This window comes from Perca fluviatilis, chromosome 2 (assembly GCF_010015445.1).
Source record: "Perca fluviatilis chromosome 2, GENO_Pfluv_1.0, whole genome shotgun sequence".
In the NCBI taxonomy this organism is placed as follows: Eukaryota; Metazoa; Chordata; class Actinopteri; order Perciformes; family Percidae; genus Perca; species Perca fluviatilis.
In genome coordinates this window covers 26,277,026-26,300,509 of record NC_053113.1, presented here as the reverse complement: position 1 = coordinate 26,300,509, position 23,484 = coordinate 26,277,026, and the positions used below count along the sequence as shown (strand labels likewise).

Below are 23,484 nucleotides of genomic sequence, written 5' to 3'. Positions count from 1 at the left end.
CAGCCAAGACATAAACATGTGAGTATGCACACAAACATTACAACACACAGTGCTAATCTGCATCCCAACACTGAATTACAGCAGCTCTGACCTGCAGAGCTGGTGCAGCTGATGTGCACTGGGTCGTCTATCTGAGCCAGCGAATCCTGAATGATCTTCTCCGCCTCCTCCACAGCTCCCTGCAGACTGGACCAGCGAGCTGTAACCAGCTGGCTCTCCAACGACTGCTCCCTGCTCTCCTGTGGATGCAAATCCACACATACACATACACACACACACACACACACACACACACACACACACACACACACACACACACACACACACACACACACACACACACACACACACACACACACACACACACACACACACACACACACACACACACACACACGGTTGAACTTATCACACCAGCCTTTATTAGAAATGCCAGAGAGCGTAAAATGTGAAGATTAAGATGTTTATTAGACATGCTGGGTCTCTCAATTGCCAACGAAACATTGGCTTGATTTATTACAGCTAATTAAGAAAGTTAATTAAGAAAGATAATTGAGAAAATAACAATGTGTCACCTTCTCATTGAGCTGATTCTGCAGGGCTTCTGCAGTCTTCACCCCGCTCTCCCTTTCAGTCGCCAGCGAGCTCTGTACTCGTTCTAGCTCCTCCCCGCGGGAAGCCAGCTCTGCCTCCACCTTCGACAAGGACTGCACCAGCTCCGCCTTCTCAGACTCAAGGGCAACCAGCTGGGTGCCGAGCACCTCACTTGACTGCGTGGAAAAAAAAAAAAGATTGGGGGGGGAGGGGATAAAAAAAGAAGATGATTTCGAGGCACAATGAATCCACAGGAAGACATGGTTACACATGGTTAGGATAATACATATCTGTCATGACATATCAGGATGTGGTACGATGTGATGCCAGTACTCTGACCTCACAATAAAAAAATCTTCAGCCACTGATTATATCAATATTGCCTCCATTTAAGTTTGCGGATAGGCGTACAGTCTTCAGAGAGGTTTGGGTTGAGGTCAAGTTTACAATCAAACGAACACTAGGAGGCTGTGGTTGTGCAACTTGGCTGCAATGCAACAAACTATGGCAACGGAGTAAAGGGTTACATCAGATCCTGTGTGCTGGAAGTTTGTGAAATGACATTTCTGGAATATTAACTACTTCAAAAATGACGTGAGCGCAAGAATATGATCTACAGGTAAGAAAAACATGTATGAGACTTACAGCCTAAGTCCCAGCAGGTCCGACAGAGAGGGAAAAATGTTGAGAGATAAAAGGAGAAACAGAATTAAGAATATGGATGTAAACTGTGCAGCAGGAGCTCGTGAGAGCTGAAAGCATGTGACAAGAGCGATAAAATGTGGGCTATGTGTGAAAAGGACTGTGGAGATTAGAGAGATGGAGGAGGAGGAGGACGACAGAAAGACTGACAGAATTGATAAGTAGTGACTACAAAAATAGGATGTCAGGAGTGGGAGGCAGAGACGGATGAGAGGTACGCTGCATGTGCAGAAAAACATCTGAAATTGTGGGTGGAGGGAGTTCTGAGCAATCAGTGAGGTTGTGAGGGTGTATAACATGAATTCATGGCTCATTGAACTGTCACTCCCCTTATAGTTCCCTTCAAAATATTCCTGCAGATCAATATGAGCTAGCTGCTCACAGACACAAACTCACACGGATATACTGAAGCAGGAACCAAGCGGCTGCATTTATGAAAGCAGTAGTTTGGACAAGATTTTACGGCTTCTTTTTTTGATTATGGTCTCTTCTTTTAAAGAAATGCCTTCAGTCGCCTGTTACAAACATCAACTTGGCTTCTCAGCTGTGCAGAGATGACAAACCGAGATAGGATCAACAGGAAGATCAGAGGATGTAAACTATTGTGCTGCTACTGTTTAAAAAATTTCCCCACGCTGAACACCGTCAGAAACTGGATGTGTTTGGGATTCTGCTGGGGGAAGTTTAGGATTTCACAAGGTGAACAGCCTGATCCAGGATACAGAATGGTATATACTATAGCCTGGGCCTAACTGTTCTTGTTTAAGAAGGTCAGGTTTCATGAACAGCTGATCCATATGCATGACGTGGCACATGCACCAAAGATGTAACTGAGCAGCCTATTTTTAGATTTTGTCCAGACTGTGCTCCATTAGGAAACCCCAGGTTTGATTAATGTCACATCATTGATCTTTTCACACTTTCTTGTAGCAGCCGCTTTTATCTTTTTGAGATTGGGACTGTTATAAATTACTTCAGTAACTTTAGCAGCTTCAAACTAATCCTTTTGTGTGAGGAGTGCCAAAAGGCTGAGAGGAGAGTGACCTGTTGTGACGAGGCCATGGTGGTCTTCAGGGAGTCCAGCTCCGTCCTGCTGGACACCAGCTCTCTCTGTAGCTCCTGAAGCTGCTCCAGCTGCTCCCTCTCCTGAGCAAGAGAAGTCAAAATCTCACTTTAGACAACTCACATCAGCTCCACCAATAAGAGAGGGAGTTTTTTTACAGGTCCAAAAAAACAAAAACAACCTAAAATACAATTTCTCAAAGCAGTTTCTTATGTTTGGGTCTTTTTGTGGCCAAATGATTGCCCCAAAAATATTTTCCCGTATTATGTTCCTCATGCACCCTAAAGTAGTGAGGTTCAGCACTGTTGGACCCACAGCCAATCATTTGACTGCAAAACCCTGAGATGAATAGACGTGGCTAACTTGCTGTGTGCTGTGTTGCAGGGACATTAAAATGCATTTGGTACTCACCTGTCTGTCTGCAACCTCCTGAGCGGCCTTCACCTTCCCTTGCATTTCTCTCCTCACTGCGTCCACTTCATCCTGTGCCACACGAGCCACCGTCATCTGCCGGGTCACCTCTGCGTTCTACACACACGCGCACACACACACACACATGCGCGCGTACACACACACACACACACACACACACACACACACACACACACACATGCGCGCGAACACACACACACACACACACACACACACACACACACACACACACACACACACACACACACACACACACACACAAAAGGACAAAGGGCCAGATCTTTAGCTTGGGGAAAATTATAAAAAGAACAGCAGGGTGACAGAACTTAATTTAACTTGGAAGGGTTTTTTTTAGGAGGGGACAAGGACACAGAGAAGGATCTGATTTAACATGAAGAAGTCAGACTCGTCTTCATACCTTTCTCAGCAGGTCTGCATGACTCTGAACCAGCTCTGAGTACTTCTCCTTCAGTTTGGTGTAGCGCTGCTCATTGGCCTGAGCTTTTTCTGGTTGGAAACAACAGAGAGAGAGAGACAGTCATACACAGTTATTAGCAGACACAATAACTGACTGCAGGTGAGGAACACTGTAGGTAAATCATCGATACAACAAATAGTTTAATAAATTATTATCAGTTTTCCCATGTTACACCCTATAGTTTTTTCCTTCCTTTTAAAAAGGAGGCACTGACAAGAGTAGCAACCATGTTTGCCACAACTTTTACATATCTGCAGTCAAGTTTAGTCATGGATACACACAGAAGATATATTCAAATAAATGAACATAAAATAGTCTTGACTGTATGTTAAGAGTACCGGTGTGTTCTGTATAAGTAGGACACAGCATGTATTGTGAAACAAACTCCTTTAATAGATTTGTAAACTGTTTTGTTGTAACTTCACTTAAAGTCATTGCCAAAAGGGTGGAATTTGTCAGACTAAACAAAAACAAAAAATGAGGGCAGCTTTCAACTATTTGGATTCATAATAAATGTGACCAAGAAGCTTCCTGTTAAAAAGGACAGATGTCCAGACTTACTCTCTATCTCCGTCAGGCTCCGCTGCTCCTTCTCCGTGTCCTCTCGGACCCTCCGCAGGTCGTCCAGCTCCGCCTTCAGGAACTCGCTCTCTCCTGCCGCCTGCAGCCTCAGGTGGCTCTGCTCGGCAAGCTCCGCCTCCAGCTCATTGACACGCCCCCTCAGGGCCTGACACAAGCGACCACTCTGGTGACGGACAGAGAAAGAGAGAGGGGGATGAAAAGAAATTAACACTGGGATCCTTTGTAGATAGATTTATTTGTGTGTGAGAAATGACATTTGTAAGCTATCTGTGAAATGAATAACGATAATCCTCTTTACCTCCAGTCTGAAAGATTCCAGCTCATCTTTCAGGGCCTGGATCTCCCTCGTCAGCTGTTCAATGAGACGGTCTCTGATGGGTACAGACAAAACAACAGTCCAAAATATAAACAGGAAATCAATCAACTTTATTTTCACGGGAAGACTTGTAACAGATACAAATGAAATTTGGCTTGATTTAAATTTCTGGATCTAATTAAACGTAGAATTTCACACAACCACCCCAAAGATCCATAACTGTGCTGTAATATTTGATGATGTTTTTTTTGATGCAAATGTAACGAGAATAATTTAGCTTCTTGCCAAATTTTAAATTACACTGACAGCGATAATCATGCAGACACACAAATCTACTGTGACGTTTTCAGGCCCTACTTGTCGTCCTTCCGCATGCCGTTCTGACTGTTGAAGTTGAAGGGGTCTATAGCAGCCGAGGTGCCAAACAGGTCATCAAACTTGGTCTCCAAAGCAGCCTGTGTGTTTAAAACAAGCAGGTTTAAGAGAAAAATCACATGAGAAAACTTACATTGGCACCATTTTATTGTTGTCATTAACTGGGTTATTATTTTGTGTTTCCTTGTCTTTCCTAACTGCATCATTATGAAACACAGTCATTAACTATTGGAGCTGTACCTACAATCCACCTTTGTGCCTCTAAAGTTTCATGTCTTCTAATATTCTTATAAGTAGTCTCTATCGATCTTTCCGATCTGCACATTCACTGCTACGCCCTGCTATGCTCTGCTGTGCCCTGCTATGTCCTGTAACGCCCTGCAGTGCCCTGCTATGCCATCAACTACTAAAACTGGGTGGTGATGGCGCGGTGGACATGACACATGCCTTTGGTGTGGGAGACCCGGGTTCGATTCCCACTGCGATACATCAACCAATGTGTCCCTGAGCAAGACACTTAACGCCTAGTTGCTCCAGAGGTGTGTTACCTCTGACATATATAGCAATTCTAAGTCGCTTTGGATAAAAGCGTCAGCTAAACTAAATTTCTAGTCACTGTTCCATTATCTTTATTGTGACTATTATTGCCACTGTTCATCGCACCCCCAACCGGCACCGTCAGACACCGCCTACCAAGAGACTGGGTCTGTCTGAGGTTACTCCCTTAAAAGGGAAGTTTTTCTCACCACCAAGGTTTCTTCCTAAAAGGAAGTTTTTCCTTGCCACTGTCGTACTAAAATGCTTTCTCTTGGGGGAATTACTGCAATTGTTGGGTCTTTGTAAATTATAGAGTGTGGTCTAGGCCTACTCTATCTGTAAAGTGTCTTGAGATAACTCCGGTTATGATTTGATACTATAAATAAAATTGAACTGAATTGAATTATCCAGGTGTTTTGCAGCTGGATTGTGGGTCCAAATGCCAGCAATTACCTCATTATTTAGTTAGTTAGTTTATAAGAAGACAAATATATATTTTTTTTCCTCCAACAGCCAGCTACTGTATGTGAAAGTCAGTATAATTAACACCATGACATGCCGGCATAAATATAAAACAGATGTTTAGAGTGGTCTTACCAAGAATCTGAAAAATATGTGGTTGCACAGGAGAGTCTACTCATGTCTACACTGCTGGAAGGTTATTTCCTGCTTTTATCTCCTTCAGTTTACCATTTTTGATTGCGGACTACAACAGCGTACACACCATTTCATTTAAGAAGGTATCATTCAGGGATACTTGGCTTGTTTAGTTACCGGCAACACGGGGACGTCCGTGTCCACCAGGTCGTCTGTCTCCACCACGTGCTCCAACTCGGGGGACGACGACTCGGCGGGGATCACGACCACAGGGCTGATGTGCTCCGACAGAGCCGACGCACGCAGGAAGTTAGGAGGGTTCTGAAAGAATCAAACAGCACAATTTTAATCACCATATTGTTTTTATTGTTTTTTTTGCAGGAAGCAGTTAGTGTCCCAAAAATGTCTTTACCCCTTGAAAATCTGATATTTGTTGCAAGTTTAAACAACATAGAAATACATGTGCATTTTTAACAAATGAGATCTAGATTACATCAATATCCTATGCTTAAATTCAACACAGATTCATTTATATTAATTCACCTGCATCCGCATGAAGGGGAGTTAGTCATTTGCCTTGTGGCAGAATTTTAGTGTCAAAGCAACTTTTTTTTTTTTCTTCGTTTGCAAAACAATAAAAAGCAAGGGAGTGCAGCTACAGGGCATGTTTATGTCACTTCATGTTAGTGATGGATATGAGTTACACCCTCAAATAGATATGAGCAAATGTAGGACAGAGAGTGAGCTCAAAGTGCATATTGTGAAGGCGCCCTACGTGTCGCTTTCCTCATTTCCATTTATATCATATGTGGCAGCGTGTATAAGTATCTCAGTAAAATGAAGGGTTGATAAAAGCTGAGAAGTTGATATGAAAAGAAAGACATTTACTGTATAGAAGATATAATCAAGACTTGTTTTAGAGTTTATAAAAAACTGGTATATAAAAGATATACTATTAAAAGAGAGAGCTTTTTGATGGGGAATTCATTAATTAATTGTTAAACAAAAACCTGAAACAACCGGGTCAACTTGAAGCTTGGTAGGTTTGGTTAAAATGTGGAAAATGTAAGACTTAGTGAGGGCGGTTCTCACCTCAGGCAACTGTGGGATCTGAATCAGCCTCTTGAAATACTGCAAGTTACTGGAGCGATAGAACAGACTCTTTAATCTGAAACAGAGAGACAGAGAGTTTGGGACAGACCAAGGAACAGATTTGAGAGAGACTAAAGAGTTTGACATTGTAAACGTCTTTCAACGCGGTACTAAGAGCTCAGTCCTCGGGGTCACACTCAGTCAGCGAGTAGAGTGAAACCGTGACCGGCTGGGTTTCTGCGAGTGAACTTCATACTTCTTAAACTGTTCCTGGAAGCGATCTCTGTGGCCCTGGAGAGTGTCTGCTGGAAGGCCTGCAAGCACACACAAAACACAAACATGTCAGTCTCGGACAACAAAGCTGTCAGGTATTCTATATACAAACTCTACAAAATCTTTTTTTCAGAAACTGAGAAAAGGCTTCTTGAAACTGAACTGCATGCACGTTTGAGTTTATCCAGCAGAGCTGTGAAAGGTTTCAGGAGCCAAATTTACTTGTGTTAAAAATGTTTCACAAAAGGGAATTCATGAGTGGTTCAGACCTGTCATACAAGTCATGTACAGACAGTATTTTTAAGTTTAAATCAATTAAAATTAAATATAACGGAAATAAACTTAGGCTAATGCATTTTTAATATTCTCTTCACCATATTATCATTATCATGGCTTGCCGATTTAGTTTTTTTTTAGGATTGTATTGGCATATCTAAACTTTATTTTGTCTTTATTTCTGTTTTTTCAGTCATTTTCTTCAGTAATTGTTTCAGGTCCCATAATAATGACCGGAGCTGCAATTATCAGTCGATCGAATATATATTTCGGTATCGGACTGTTTGTCAGATAAAAAAACAAAACAATTTAAGGACATCACTTTGGGTTCTGGAAAGTTGTGATTGGCATTTTTCACTACCGCCTTTACCTTTTGTAGAATAAATCGTGAAAATAATCGTCAGATTAATTGACAATGAAAAGAATTACTGCCCCACTACCGACACTATAATTTGTCATGTTTTCGTCTGCAGGACTTGAAACTCTGCGGTGTGAAATTCTGCTTTTTACTCTCAGGTGACATTTTTTGTGAATGAAACACGACTACTTATTCATCAGTTATGAGAAATTGATTATGCTAATGATCAAATCCCATGAAAGTGCAAATCCCCTATGAACAGGTGGCATCCATCAGGTTGAAACGAGCGCTTTATGACAAGTTAAGGCAGTTTGTAATAAGAGACTTTTCAAATAAGGTTTGAACCCTAATACTACTGAGCCTGTAGTTGCGGTGCAGTTTGACCAACAGACGTGTGTGTCACTCACAGGAGTGCAGCTTAAACAGCAGCTTGACGGTGTAGTCATACAGGTGGCTGCTGTCCAGGATGACTTGGATGAGGGGGGCCAGGCGACACTGGCCCGCCGCTGTCACGGACACCGACCGAGACATGTCTAGAGAGCTAAATACTGGGGAGGGGAGAGAGAGAAACACATACCCGATCAGTGGATCTCTTCAATGCATCAATATCTACCCACACAGAGTCGTGTGAACCCATCAGGTATCATTACAAACACACCACACATGCACACATCATTGATTATTAATGCAAACGTAGCGAGACAGTCGTGCACGAGCCTCGTCAATCATGAATTTTTCATGAAGCAATCAAGTAAAATAAAGTGAGAAAATGGCTGAAAGCAGCAAGAAGCTCACTCTTGCTCATGGGGAGAGGAGGAGGTTTGAAGTGGGGCAGCAACCTGAACACTAACAGGATTGTCTAACTCCCTCTCTCCCTCCATCATCAGGCCCCTCTTTCATTTCCCTGCCACCCTACTCACACCAGCCCTAAAGCCTGGAGAGCCTCTGTGCACTGCAGAGGTGTGGTTTCCTGCACAGCTAGAAAACACACACACACACACGCACACACACACACGCACGCACGCCTCTTTACCCCTGAATGACGTGATGCTTTGAGATTTGGGTGTGAGGTAACTGTAATGCGTTTTTGTGTATGTTTAGTGGAATATCAAACTCATAAGAACAAAAGTTTGTTCTGAATATGAATAAAGATGGTTTTGGCAGATATCTTTATTTGCCTCGAGAGAGCGGGGTGGGGGGGGAGTAACAAGAATGAAGAGCATCATACATTGAAACAAGAATGTCATATTCTCCTGTTCATTTATGAATAAGAGTGCACAGCTTTCCCAGAATTTCTTCTGAGCTCCTGGTCACATCCCAGCTATCTATTTTTAGTCCTGTCTATACTTTAAAAGACATTAACCCAGGATGACTCACCCAGACAACAGCAGGGCTACAGTCCGGGTATATAACCACTAATAGCTGTCAGAGTGTCTATTTCTGTGCACCATTATGAACAGTACACCTATCAGTCAGACTGCATCTTCCTGTCTGTGAGAGTGTATCAGCAAACTGTGTGTGTGTGTGGTGTGTGTGTGTGTTACATCATGCTCTGGCTCAGATAAGCACAGCTGGTAGCTTACCACCCAGGAAGAGGTTGAGCTCACACTCCAGGTAGTCAAACATCTCTACTGTCAACTGGAAGCTAAAAGAGGAGAGATACAGAAAGAGAGATGACCGTTTTTACATGATTTCAGCAAACACACAAACGTTTCATTGCATCATAGTGGTAAAAATTGGATCAAGGAGTGTAAGAGAGAGCGTTCACATTGATGTCATTCTTCTCACATGTCAATCAGTTTTGGCGATTGGTTTTTTTTTTTTTTTTTTGAAAAAAACAACACCTTCCCCCCCCCCCAACACCTGCGGGGGGGGGCCAAAAAAAAAAAAAAAAAAAAAAAAAAAAAAGCCCCCCCCCCCCCCCCCCCCCCCCCCCCCCCCCCCCCCCCCCCCCCCCCCCCCCCCGTTTCTCCCCTTTTTTCTCCCCCCCACACCCCACCCCGGCCCCCCCCCCCCCCCCCCCCCCCCCCCCCCCCCCCCCCCCCCCAAAACAACACACAACCAACCCACCCCCCCCCCCCCTTCCCCCCCTCCCTTCCCTCTTCCCCCCCCCCCCCCCCCCCCCCCCTTTCCCCCCCCTTTTTCCCGGCAATAACCGCAAAAACAATAACGACAGGCGAGGCAGCAGCAGCATGCCACACTCACAAGTTGTTAACGTCGTTCTCTCCAGCCTCGTCGAGCTGTCGGTTTGACATCTGTAGGTTGCCGGGGAAACGAGGGTTCTGAAAAAGAAGACAACAGGAGGAAGTTCAGCCGTCCTGATGTCCATCTGAGACGAACACATGAGTAGCTTACAGGCATGATGTACTGTTTATAACCATAAACATTGTACTTTTATAATTCATGCATAATTCATTTGGAGTCGTGTTTGTGTCCATCTGATGAATTTGAGTCCAATATTTACACAGAAACAAATCCTCAAAAACATATCTGGCTCTTTAGCTGCTAATGCTCCACTGTGTTCACCAGCTAGCTGTCTGCTGTTAGGGGGTGCTGAGCAGGTCGAGTATCGAGAGTTTTTAGATGAGATCGGGGAGAATGAACCAAACCAGTACAGTAGTTGGGCAGAAACCGAAAATTATGAGCTGGAAAAGTCTATAGAACGCAGTGTAAAGCAGAGGGGATGGTTCTCTGTGGATTTATCACTATGAGCGACCCCTTTTACAAACAAATAATCATGTGATCCATTGTTAATATTGTTAAATATTAATTGCTTTAAGTAAAGGATTGAAAGGAGTGAAAACCATGTAATTTCCACTTGGGGGGGGGGGGTCTTAATGTCTTAATCTGAACACTTCCTATACGCTGGTTGGCAAGTTTACGAGAAACTCTTTGAATCCCTCAGGCAAATGTGTTGTGTGGACTTTGAACTGCTCCCGTGCACTCTTTTTTTGTCTCACAAGTTGAAGCCAATTAAAACAAAAACCTGGCAGTGAATTGAACTGTTTGACTCTGGATTTACATAAAACTGCAGCACAAATATATATCTGAAAAACATTCTTGTTTCTCTGCAGCCAAAGATTATATGAAGTGTAATGGTGGGCAGGTGTGAGGACTCCAAAGATAAAAAAATAAATAAAATAAGACTAAAAAAATCCCTGTTTTGAAAATAACCCTAAAATATGTTAAGGCACCCTATTTCTGTTGAAATATGCATGTGGGCAGTAGATTATTTAGCAAGTAAAAATGACCCAAGCAGATATTCTTTTTAGTTCACCAGCTCTTTGCTTTGTTAATATGAGACTGTTTTCACAGAAGCTGACTGTTGATTAATTGACCTTTATCTAGTGTGTGACGAGAGAATTTGTATTTCTTGCTCTGTGAGCTCAGTGTTTTTTAAGACTTTGCATGAGGTATATATCAACCTGCATGCTGATGTGTAAGCGACAAACTGAGCAAATACAGGGTACCGAGGTGAAATAAAAGTTGATTAATGGTTTCCTCTGGCAAAGTGTCACTTTACTCTTTTGATTCCCATGATACATCTTGGCAAACTGTCCTCTAACACTGCCCTGACCCTTGGGTAAGAATTAGCCGTCAGTGGTGCAAAAACTAACCACATCTTCTTGTGATAGGATCAACGCTGCCTCTCGGTCAGAGCACGGCACTGCTCTGCTGTCTCATAAAAAGACTACATTACAGATTCTTGAGAGGCCATTAGTGTAAAAGCCCCCCCCCCAGCAGAGATATGCTGGCACTAAAAAGAGAGTCTGAGACAAAGATAATGAGTGATGAGGGAGACTGGCGCTGGGTTTTATAGGCTAATATGACTCACTTTGATGTGAAACTCCATTTTGGTGATGAGCAGTTTGAGGTAGATGCTGCACAGCTTCCCATAGCCTTCACTCAGGTGACCCTGAGGGGGGGGGGGGGAGGAGAGACGTTAAGAGGAAGAGCAGAGACATGATCAAAAGGTATAAAATAGTCGTTTCTCTTCCTGGAGGACTTGCAGCTTTTGCTAGTAAAAGAAAACTGAGGAAGCAAATCACTTGGTGGTTTGAGGGAATTCGTTGTGGCACTGTGGCTGAAGGCATCACACAGTAAACGTGAAAAGAGTGAGCATAGACTGGCCATATTCAGTTCAGGTTCAGTTCAGTTCACTGGGTGTGAAAATGTCTCAGTGTAGACAAGGTTGAATAAGAGTAGTTATTTGGCCAATTTGCTTCTCACTTCCTTTTTCCCTGAGCCTGGGAGTGCGGATGGTGATGACACAACAGGAGAGGCCACCACCCTGGTCACAGAGACCAACTTCCTGTATCCTCCTGCCTAGCGATTTCAGCGAAAACTGAGTAATAAAAAAACATCCAGGAATACAAAACAGAGCAGGCTTTCCACCCGTATGTTGCTTTAGACTGCTCAGATTTAGTGGCTTTAATGCACTGCATTCTGTAGAGGTAGGGCTGGAGAAAATCAAATATCACCATATTTTTGACCAAATACCATGATATCAATATTGCGACGATATTGTAGGGTTGACTATTGGTGCTTTCACAAAATATTTATACAATAAGATCTGTGATAAATAATCATCTGTAATGTGGATATAATGACTAAGTGGGTAAAGGCAAATAATAGCTAGTAATAACAGCTTGAACAGTCTGGTAAATTCCCGAAAATCACATCCAACAATATCCAAAATCTAAGACAATATCAAGTCTCATGTCCCAATATTGATATAATATTGATATATTGCCCAGCCTTTTGTACAGCTTTACACAATAAACCCTGTTAATTTCTTCAGAGGTGTCATCAATAATGCGAAGAGCCTTGCGCTCACTTAGATCAATGCAAATGTTAACACCAATGAGACTTACACAGAAACCACGTTCTATTTTTAGCTCTGCCACCTTCAAAACAGGTGAGAGCAGGGATTCCCCGCTGAGAAGCTAGCAGACTAGCTTATGTAACACTACTGTCTGTTAGCCACAACATGTAGCTGGCAGGCATTGTGTTCCGACAGTCACACTTGGCACGCTTTTACATGGCTTTGTCCATCACAGGACACAATGCCTGTCACTCCGGCAGCAGCCGGCTGACTAAAAACAAATCATGTAATCTGACAAGGAGGACAGTTGGTGGCTTTTATGTGATCATGTTAATAAACAAAATACAAGCATCCTTAATTACAATTCCCCTTATTTTTAGGGTAAATCATCAAACATTGGTGCTGCATGGCACTTCTGGCCACAGTCCAATCATGATGTCAGAAAAGGTGTTTTCCAGCTGCTGTCAAAAGCCACACTCTAATAAGTTGTTGTTTCTGACGAAATTTTAGCCGCTGCCAAATTACAGGAGCTGGTTCAGTAATAGACAATTATTATTATTAATATGGATGGAAAATATGTTTTAACACAAATGTTTGTTATTCATCCATGTTTAATCAACTGATGTTCAAAATACAGAGTCGCCAGTAGAGAAGATCACCTATGACATACAGTAAGGTCCTTCTTGTGACCGCATGCTGTAATGTGACCACATTAATATAATACCCTGTGTCCTTACCCACATCCTGCTCATATCAGTTAAATCAGCCTTGTTCCTCATGGAGTCCTTTATCACCTGGAGGGACATCAGCGGAGACAGCAGGAGGAGGAGGACCAAGAGGGGGAAAAGAGTTCATAAAGCAGGACTCATCAGAGATAATTAACTAAATGCAGACGAGGTGTGACATAAACTGAAGAATGAATCATTAGTGAAATTGTCACACGGGGCAGTTTAATAATATGTGAGTGAAAATCAGTTACGGTGTTACAATATTGTCATCTTCACGTACGTTTGGATGGCCGTCTCGCAGCAGCTTGTGGAAGACATGGCAGAACTTCCAGCAGAGCACCGCGTTGCTGGAGAGAGGAAGCCGGTTGACCGCTGCCCAGAAAGTGTGGGCGCCTTTCTCATGATGGGTTCCCAAGATGCAGGGTGACGGGGCTGGTCAAGGATCACTGGGGTTATTATAGTGTATGACATACCAACATTTCTTTCTGTGTGGCACTAGTCTGGCTCGTGACCAATGTTACATTTCATCATCTCTTTTTCTTGTCTTTTTTAAATCTTTACCAATCTTCATACGTAAAACCCATGTTTTTACGATCAGTTTAAACAGATTTTTACCAAACTTTCATGAGTTGTTTCTCTTGAAGCAAGAAGACACTGATTACTACAGTTTTTAATTAAATCTTCTTACAACATTGACAGCTCAGACAACAAAAAAAAGCTGCTGATGATGTGGAAGAGTCTGTACCCCTAAGTAAAAATATGATTACTTTCATCATATATTATACATAATTCAGTATTTACACTGCAAGTGGTATTTTTAAAATCCAAATTGCATGTTCTTTATTATTTAAAAAACACAAATCTTTTTTGAAAAGTTAAAAACCCCAAATAATGAGCTCCAGATATTTTGTATTTAGTTCCTCCTCTCCCTGGGACTCTGCAGACTCCAAACAACTAAATTAGCTCTGCAGCAGGGCCACATGAAGATGATGGGGTTACACTAAGTTTATTGTTTTGATCTTGCACTAACGTAACCCTGCAGCCACGGACACACACACACACACACACACACACACACACACACACACACACACACACACACACACACACACACACACACACACACACACACACACACACACACACACACACACACACACACACACACACACACAATATGAGGATATTCCTGGCATGCTTCTCTTTGACAGCAACCTCCTGTGTGTTGATGGCCTTATTGATGCTGACAGCCTGTGAAGAGGAGGAAAGAAAGGGCAGAGGAGAACAGAGGAAAAAAATGGAGAACACAAATCAGCTCACAGCTTTTTTTCCTCACACTGATTACAGAAAAAAAAAAGTTTTTAAAGTGTGTATTTTTTTAAACTTGACAACCTTTCAGAAAGATTTATTTTTTTTAATCTTTCCTACGAATCTGGAAGCAGCAGAGTTTTTTATTTAAGGGTGATTGACCTATTTTCTGCAGAGTTAGTATTCAACAGCCGCTGAGAGGCCTGAGCTCCTCTCTGCTTTTGAGGAGCTCTACAGAGTCAAACATCTGTCTCATCAAGCGACACATATGGCATCACATCTCTTCTTTATGTTCCACCTCCAGAATACAGTCACTACCTTGAATTAGGGAGAAGCGACAGAGTATGTTGAGTGTATGTAAGAGGGCAGGGGGGGGGTCTTTGCTCCCACAAAAAACACCTCCTTATTCTGGCTTAATCGTAGAATATGGAATCATAAATTGGATACAATCATGTACATTGTCTCTATTCAGAGTGTGGACAGAAAGAAATCACTGAAACAAATCAATTTCCATTTTCAATCCAGAAGTCTGCATTTCCATGGAACGACTTAGGACTGTAACCAAGCAGACCGAATGAGACAGTACCAACAGTTGCTCCCGTGTGGATAATCAGAGGAATATCTTTCTGTGCTGTGAAATCTACAAAGAAATGTTGGCCAGATTTAAAATGAGCCCCCTCCAACTTCAGCTCAACTTAAAGTATCATCTAACTCTTCATACAAAAACTCAAGACTTTTGATATGGACAGTTAGACAGCAATCATGACTATTACAAAGTTGTTGTGGTTTGATATTAACAAGCAGTAATACAGCCAACAGTATAGTTTGGATGTGAGCTGCTGCAGAGATGGTAGTGTTGACAGTGATTCCCCACAGTGAGCATTAGTGATAGTTGTTGGTGACAACCCACAGCATTTTTATTTTTTGGGGTTTATTCATTTGATAAAAAGAAAAACTGTCTGGTATATTATAAAAAAAAATAAGATGAAAGAGCTATGCTAGCAGCTCTGTAAGGCTGTACTTGTACTATGGCTTGTAATTTGACAATGCTAACATGTTAATGTTAAGCAGGTATAACGTTTACCATGTTTAACCATTATATGCTTAGCATGTTAGCATGCTAACATTTGCTTGAACTAAACACAAAGTACAGCGGAAGCTGATGGGAATGTCATTTTGCAGGTATTCAGTCATAAACTATGGTATTTAACAAATTAAACTTCTGACCAGATGATTGTGCTAAGTTATTATTAATATAAAAGTTATTACTACCTATAACCTATTTATATTGTCCTCCTATTACATCTTCAGACTCACAATGGACAGTTATAAAACCAGAAATATCGTATTTTTAATCCAAACCAAATCCTGAAAACCTAGTGCCCACAATGCAACTTGACTGCCGATAGTTTGATCAGAGATTCAGGAGTGTTTTGCTAGTAGCAGCTAATGTAGCCTCGAGCTGCAAGCCTCAAGCAGAGATGAGGAGCTACATCAGTCTGCTAAGCTCACTTCTCTTTTTAATGGCATTCTATCCATTCAACCTCATGTAAGTACTAGAGTAAAATTCAGGGGATCACCAAAGTCAGTAGGATTTATTTTCTTGAGACCATGAATGTATGTACAGAATTTCATGGCAATCCATCCAATAGTTGTTTGAGATATATCAGTCTGGACCGACATACAGACACTGCCATCCATAGAGCCATGCTGCTAGCATGGCTAAAGATCCTGTACTTGTTATTGTTTTCTTTTCTTGATGTTCCATCAAGGTTATGTTAAGCAGCCAAACAGGAAAGCTGTATGATAAAAAAAATATGAAAAATGTTCCGGCTAGAACATCCAGGCCCACATTGTTTGAGAGTTAAAGCCGTTTCAGATGCTTTTCAAAACAAGGTGTTCTGGAGCGGCATCTGGCTGACATATCACGTTGCACATGAGAGAAAATCAAACCAAAATATACATACATCTCAACCCCTAAAAACCCCTCAAAATATGTTCCTGCTAAATGCTGACGTTCAAAAAAATAAAGCCAAACATGCATTTTGTCACTATGGTTTGCATGGTAATCATGAACCGTGACTGTAGTTCCTGGGGTCAGCAGAGGACGGGAGGCCTGTTTCATAATCTCACTTCCCACAGATGTCCTGAGTCTGCTCCTCCTCTTCCCGTATGTGAGCTGTCAGGACTCGTAGTTCACCGTGATCAATCATTGGAGGAGGAGAAGTATACCAGGAGGGGTGGGACGGAGGCAGGAATAAAGGAGGGAAGAGGAAGAACTTGGGAGCATTGGTAGCTATAGGCACAAACCCAACACACTCTGCTAAAATCATCAGTTAAACCTCTGAACCAGAACATCTGCACCCATCTGTAACCTTGAATATGCTAACAGGTGTCATGGCTGTTTTGAATCTAAAATGTCCAGAGAATATTTTATTTGTAAAGTAACATGATAACCTTCAACGACACACCTCAAAACAAAAAACTAAACTGGGATTTAAAAAGAAATTCAGCTCCTGTCTTGTCTGAACAACAGCAGACGGCATCACCCACATGCCACATCTGAATGACAAATCATCACCAGCTCCAGCAAGTTGGAAAACAAAAGTTTTGTGTCTTGTGAATCTAATTTACGAGTGAGATTCAGATTAAGTCACAGGAGTGGTTCACAAAAGCAAAGTTAGGGCAGGGGGAGGAACGAATGTACGAATGAGGCCAATTCAACATCATCCACCCGCCTGCGCTCGGCTCGTAGTCCTGGCGATGACGAGGATACACCGCAGGGTGTGTCGTAAACATGACGCCTGACTGACCGCGCTTCCACTCCTGTCATTAAACATGCACGGTGTTGATTAAACACGAGTACACCTGTTGTGTTGCATCAGCACATAACCTGAGCCATGACTCCGGCTGTGTGTGTGTGTGTGTGTGTGTGTGTGTGTGTGTGTGTGTGTGTGTGTGTGTGTGTGTGTGTGTGTGTGTGTGTGTGTGTGTGTGTGTGTTTTAGTACTGTAAAGGTCAAACACAGCAGGGTTTACACTGTCTTGTCCAGGCTGTGCAGAAGAGAGCTGAAATAAGACGTGGTCATACCTACAGTTGGTTTCCTCTGATCGAGAACACGAGTGAAAGGTCACCGAGTTAAATTTGAGCATCTGCTTTGTAAGACGTTGCACTTCCTGTTTACACATGAACAGTTTGTCAACAGAATTAAAACTTATCTCATCTTCATAGCACATTAAACAACAGTTTTGCAGAAGCAGTTGCGAGGGGATGTTAATAGCAGCTCTAAAGTCACTGGCAAAACACAGAGATCCCTTGCACAGCTTAATGCCGAACATAAAAAGGTGTATAATATTATCAATGACTCCACACGTCCTTTATGTCAACTTTAAGATAATGCTATAGGGACTGCGTTTCAGATTGCCTGCATGTAAAACTAACAGAAGAAAATTTGGTTTTATTCCAGAAGCCATAAGTGTTGGGAACAGTCATTTACTTGATGTATAGATTAAACTCAAGGTTCACTTGCTAGATTTTTCTGAAGCTTTTAACCTAATTATGTGAAGGACCTGGGACCATGAGATGTGGTTAAAGGCTACAGAAAAAAAAACTACTAGGTGAATATTATAAAATAATTTTGGCACACTAGTATTTCCGAGGTCAGGAGTGAACTACGTCTTTTATATAAACCTAGAAAACCACATATTTTAGAGTTGGTTCCTGTTGTTAAGTGTCATTTTTCTCACTGTAAATGAAAAACACTATAAGATTGTTGACGGTGTAGAGGCCCTCATTTAGCATGGTGCAATCAATAATTGCAACATACTAGCTTAATTTCCACCACGAGCACCTAAAGCTAGCCAGAGCTTTTTTTCGGTGCTAGCGGGCTGCACTTTTCCCCCAAAACACTGACTCTCTGTCAGAGATTATATTTCCAAAATCAAATTCAGTCTTTAGTGCAGCCAAAACATTTTGTTTGCACTCTGGCCACATCTGCCTTGCATTAGCAAAGAGGGAAATTACTTTTGTGTTGTTTCCTGTCACTGTCCTGGTTGCTAATCTGTCAACATGATCTTGTGTTGTCATCCGTACAAGGGTCACGCAGTAAAAATGACACTCCTAAAACGTTCTTACGTTTGATATCAGCTGTTGGAAGTCAATATCACATTTAAATCTCAAGAAGAGCAGTTTTCATCACTTTAACTGTTTCAATGTCATGTCATTTTCCCCTTTCCTCTCCGTTACTTACACCCACAAATCAAGGGATGATTGAGAAACTCGCAGTGCAACTGGTTCCCACGTGAGGATGACCCAATTAGCCCACAGTGAGACTTTGTACTTTGTGTTTGGGTTGAATGAGAGTGCCAGCTGCCTGGGACTCCTGGCATTGGCTGCTGGCATGGATGCATCAATGACCTATTAGCTCCTTGCAGTGCGGCCAGCTACGCAGACCAGCTGACAGAGTGAAACGATGAGAAATTAAATCAGAGGTGAGATGCAGGTGATTATGAGGATGAAGAGCAAAGATCAGCTCTGTCATCCTTATACTTGTTAATGTGGACAGAAACCTCAACTCCTTTCCTCTTGAACGTCCTCCTCATGCCTTCCTTTCACCCTTTCAACACTACACCCAACAATTCATCGCCAGCTGAAGACAAAACTCCCTTTTGCATCTTGGTATCTACAAAAAAAACATCTTTTTTTTTCCCCTCCACAGCTTTGCTTTTGAACAAAGTGTTATTGATACATTGTTGAAAGCATGTTAAGTTAAGCCTGGCAAGCTCCAAACGGCCCTTCTGTAGAAAGCAGGGCATTGATATGCTGATCATAGCCTGGCTGTGTCCACTGAAGGGTCAGTGCGCAGAGCCTAGAGAGAGGAAGCATCTTCTGCCTGCTAAATGAAACAGCCCTCGCTCATCGATTCACTTCCCCACCCTGACTCCTCCAACCAGTCGCGAGAGCTGGTGACTAATACATGCCTTGGCAAATTGATGTCCACGTTAGTCCTGGAGATATGTCATCGTATCATGGTCGCCACCATGATGGTATGGTTATTTTTGTCTCCGCTATGTCAACATTAATGTTGAGATGAACCCATGTTCAATCGTGAGAAAATGAACCTCACCAGGGCCAAAATGAAAGGGGGCAGAGAGAATTCAGGAAAACTTGATCGCGGATTTAAATTCTCATGGTCGAGGAGGCGGAGGAGGTATCCTTGTGTGACCCCGATGATTTAGTATGGGAGTGGAGTGATTAATCTGAGTTACAGCACTATGATTACATGACCCCTAGTCATTTAGGTCTAGAGGGAGGAGGACACAGAGCTGGGAGCACCCATGATAGTCTATCATGCATATCATGCGTCTATCCTGCAGTCTTTTTAGCTGAACAAATTTATCAGATAATCATTTCTGACTGGCTCTTTCAAGTGTTTAATCACAAAGTCAAGGCTTAGGTACTGTACTTACTCGATGTATCTCCAATGTTTTTGCAATATTTCCTTCCCCTGATTTATCTGTAGTTCTTATGATTTGCTGTATCTGTGGGGCTTTAAATGTATTTGGACTAGAGCTGAAACAATTTGTACATTAATCGATTAGACAGCTTATTAAAGGGAAACTATTTTGGGGAACGTTTAATCATTTCACTGGTTACCGCATCTTGAATGTGAGGATTTGCTGCTTTTTTTCCTCCGATTTAGAGCTGGGCAATATATCGATATTACATTGATATTGATATATTGGACTAGTTATCTTCTTAGATTTTGTATAATGTTCTATTGTAATATGGCCAAGTGTTGTATTTTCCTGGTTTCACAGGCTGCATTACAGTAAAGTGATGTCATTTTCTGAACTTACCAGACTGTTCTAGCTGTTCTATTATTTGCCTTTAACCAGTTAGTCAATATATCCACATTATTGGGGATTATTTATCTAAAATTTCATTGGTAAAATATTTTGTAAAAGCACCAATTGTCAACCCAACAATACCGTCGGAATATCGACATCGTGGTATTTGGTCAAGAATATTGTGATATCTGATTTTCTCCATATCGCCCAGCCCTACTTTAAATACAATATGTTTGAAATAAAGAAGTTATTTGAAGGTATCACATTGGGCACCGAGAAATGGTGATGGGAGATTTTTGTTGGACAATTGTATCTAAGGTTTTCACCCACATTGTCCAAAAAGAGAAAACAAAACAAAGTTAGTTAGTTTCAGCCTTTATTTAGACCTTGGGAACTACGCATGTGAACTGCATTTAACAAGTGTACTTGTAAGAAAAATCACAGGCATGCACAGAAGTTGACAAAAAAAATTTTGAGAAAAAAAATGACATGCAGTGCAGTACCTACAACCCTCAAACACATCGTTAAACTCCATCTGTATTGTGAGTCCAAATTTAGACGTACAAGATGTGTATCCAGTACACTATTTGATTCCATTACAAGCCCTGGCATTCTCTTTTGTCAAACACTTGCCACAATGGAGATCTAGAGACTGAAATTTATAAATTAGGAAATACTTGCATTGGACCTGTGTGCAGAGTCTTCCATCCTAAATATTTGCTTCCTTATCAAAACTTATCTTTTAAACCTCACCAAACCAAACTGTTCATGAATAATTACAATTCTACTTTTCCATGTAACTTTTCAAACGTTTGAGATTAACTTTAAGTGTAAATGAATGGTGGTTTACAAGCCACATCATGGCAGCAGGTGGCAACGCTGCTGCTGAGACTTGTCCAGCGACTTTTCTGTACAGGGGGATGGGTGTACAGCGAGGGGATGAAGGGAGGAATGACAACAGGAAACACGCACGGCTGTCTGTGAATACAGCAGCCCTGTAATGCTGAGGTGCGGCCGTGGAGGCATGGTCATTGTGGCTGACGCACTGGGGGTAGATGTGGTAGTGGTGGGGAGGGGTGCAGGCGCTCAGTCTGGCTTCCTGTCTTGGCACACCCTGCACTGCCCATTTCCTGCCTGCTGAAAAATGCCCAGCTAGAAACCTTGCTCAGTTGACCCAGACAGCACCCGAGCAAGTCAGTCAGGCCGAACACTTCATTCCTTCTACCCTCTCACATTTCCTGTCAAATTCTTCCAGGTGTCTTTAAAAAGGAACACCACGACTTATAACAACTTCTTGGGTCTTATATTTGTAGCTCTGGCTTTTAGTTATGAATAAAATTGTCCTTGCAAAAGTAATTATTGAGATCTGGGAACAAGGGGACATCACAAACAGGGGGCAACAGATGTGAGCAGTCAGATCTCCTCTAAGACAAAGTTGTAACAAAAAGTGGATTTACTCTTTACGTCACTCTTGTGTGTGTCAGTGCATTGAGAAGCTGGACATAGTATCGATAATTAAAAAGGTATAGGCTATGATGCAACTGAAACCAAAGGGTCACCCATACAATAAAATCAAAACACAGCATTTTGTAAAGGGAAGGAAGGTTTGAACATATAAAAATACATGCCCATTTCCTTGAAAATAATACAACATGGTTCAACATGCACGACCAAAAATAAACGCTTGAAACCGAAAGCTAGCCTCACCACAGTGTGTTTCACATAAACACACATCTTCCCACACCATGAAATAGCACTTCTTACAAACAATTTTTTTTTTTTAAATCAGATAATAAATGGAAAAGCGTTTTGAGCCCAAACATTTTTCCAAAAGTAACCCCACCCAATTCCAAAGGTCACTCCTCTGAACAGAGCCCTCTGTGTTGCTTGTTTAAGGACCATCTTACGTGTTGCATTTGACATGAACATCCGCTCTCATACAACAGTCACTCATCGCCTCTTAAAAAGGAGCCTGACCCTTTTTTTAGAACGGCTATTTTCCCTGTGTACATGAATGCACGCAGGGAAAGACCCAGCTGTGAGAAGGAGCATTACAAACTCACAAAGGTCACGTTATACAGCCCTCATTCGAGGGAAGTGAGGCAGTTCGCATATTGATCTGCATCATTATCAGCACAGTGAACAGAATCTGTATTGCAAGTAATAATTCTGCTGATAAGTGATGGTGGAACATCTATGTTGTCTCAGCCTCTATCAGCCTTATTACAATCATGAAGGCTGGCGGGCCGAAATGACTCTCAGGCTATGTTTAGTAGGGCTGTGCTCGATTGAAGAAATTCTTAGTCGACTAACACTCATTCAATTGTATCGACTAATCAATTAGTTGATTTAATCGACAGATCTGTAAATCTGAGTTTCTCCGCAAAGAGTCATGCAAAAGCACCACTTTAATTCTTGTGTTTACCAGAGATGTGCTCGTACGTTTCTTGGAAATAAGTCATTCAACATGAAAAAAGCATAAAACGACTAATCGACTAAAGAAATCTAAGTTGACTAAGACGAAAACGATTAGTCGACTAATCGACTAAGAGGGAGCAGCCCTAACGTTTAGAAGGAAACGATCTTAAGAGAAAACGCAAAAGTGGCGCTGCGTTCTCACTTTTCATTCTGCGTTTAGACGAGCGTTTTTTGGGGGGGGGAAATCAGCATGCATATGGTGACGCAAAAGTGTGTGAAATTCGATGTAGTATGCACACCAGGCGGCTAGGTGGTAGTGTGAAGCACTGCCACACAACACCACCAAGTCCACGTGCCTGCGTAGAACCTTCCTTCTACTTCTCTCCCTCTCCTCCTCCTCCTCCTCTCTCCCTCTCCTCTCCCTAGTAGCGCGAAACCAAAACATGGCGAAGTGAACAATAAAAGCTAACAATTTTGTCTGGACAGACGAGGAGGTTATTGCTCCAAAGAACCTTAGATTACCAAGTCACAACAAAGGCGTGGACTGGGAGTCCTGCCAGTCAAAATACATAGACTTATGGACCGAATTTCTTCAGCAGTATCCTGTACCTGGAGGGACGTCATATCCACACGAGAAAGACACTATCTGTAAAAGTCATTAAAGCTGAAAGCCATGCGGAC

At 42.1% G+C, this 23,484-nt stretch overlaps 1 protein-coding gene across 3 annotated transcripts in view; it reads right to left on the bottom strand.

Moving 5' to 3' along the window:
* hip1 (huntingtin interacting protein 1) overlaps positions 1-23,484 on the bottom strand; it is a 46,076-nt gene that overhangs the window by 10,168 nt on the left and 12,424 nt on the right. For 2 of the 3 annotated variants that reach the window (XM_039818637.1, XM_039818652.1), the window contains exons 2-20: positions 14,416-14,479; positions 13,509-13,651; positions 13,238-13,294; positions 11,511-11,591; positions 9,881-9,957; positions 9,259-9,320; positions 8,083-8,223; positions 7,025-7,082; positions 6,769-6,844; positions 5,854-5,997; positions 4,525-4,622; positions 4,150-4,222; positions 3,831-4,014; positions 3,210-3,298; positions 2,771-2,887; positions 2,341-2,442; positions 2,002-2,004; positions 576-770; positions 92-239 (exon numbers count right to left, since the gene is read on the bottom strand). In XM_039818637.1, the coding sequence (XP_039674571.1) occupies positions 92-239; positions 576-770; positions 2,002-2,004; positions 2,341-2,442; positions 2,771-2,887; positions 3,210-3,298; positions 3,831-4,014; positions 4,150-4,222; positions 4,525-4,622; positions 5,854-5,997; positions 6,769-6,844; positions 7,025-7,082; positions 8,083-8,223; positions 9,259-9,320; positions 9,881-9,957; positions 11,511-11,591; positions 13,238-13,294; positions 13,509-13,651; positions 14,416-14,479 (1,912 nt within the window). The remainder of the gene's footprint in view (positions 1-91; positions 240-575; positions 771-2,001; positions 2,005-2,340; positions 2,443-2,770; positions 2,888-3,209; positions 3,299-3,830; positions 4,015-4,149; positions 4,223-4,524; positions 4,623-5,853; positions 5,998-6,768; positions 6,845-7,024; positions 7,083-8,082; positions 8,224-9,258; positions 9,321-9,880; positions 9,958-11,510; positions 11,592-13,237; positions 13,295-13,508; positions 13,652-14,415; positions 14,480-23,484) is intronic. The other variant, XM_039818642.1, reaches the window with a different exon arrangement.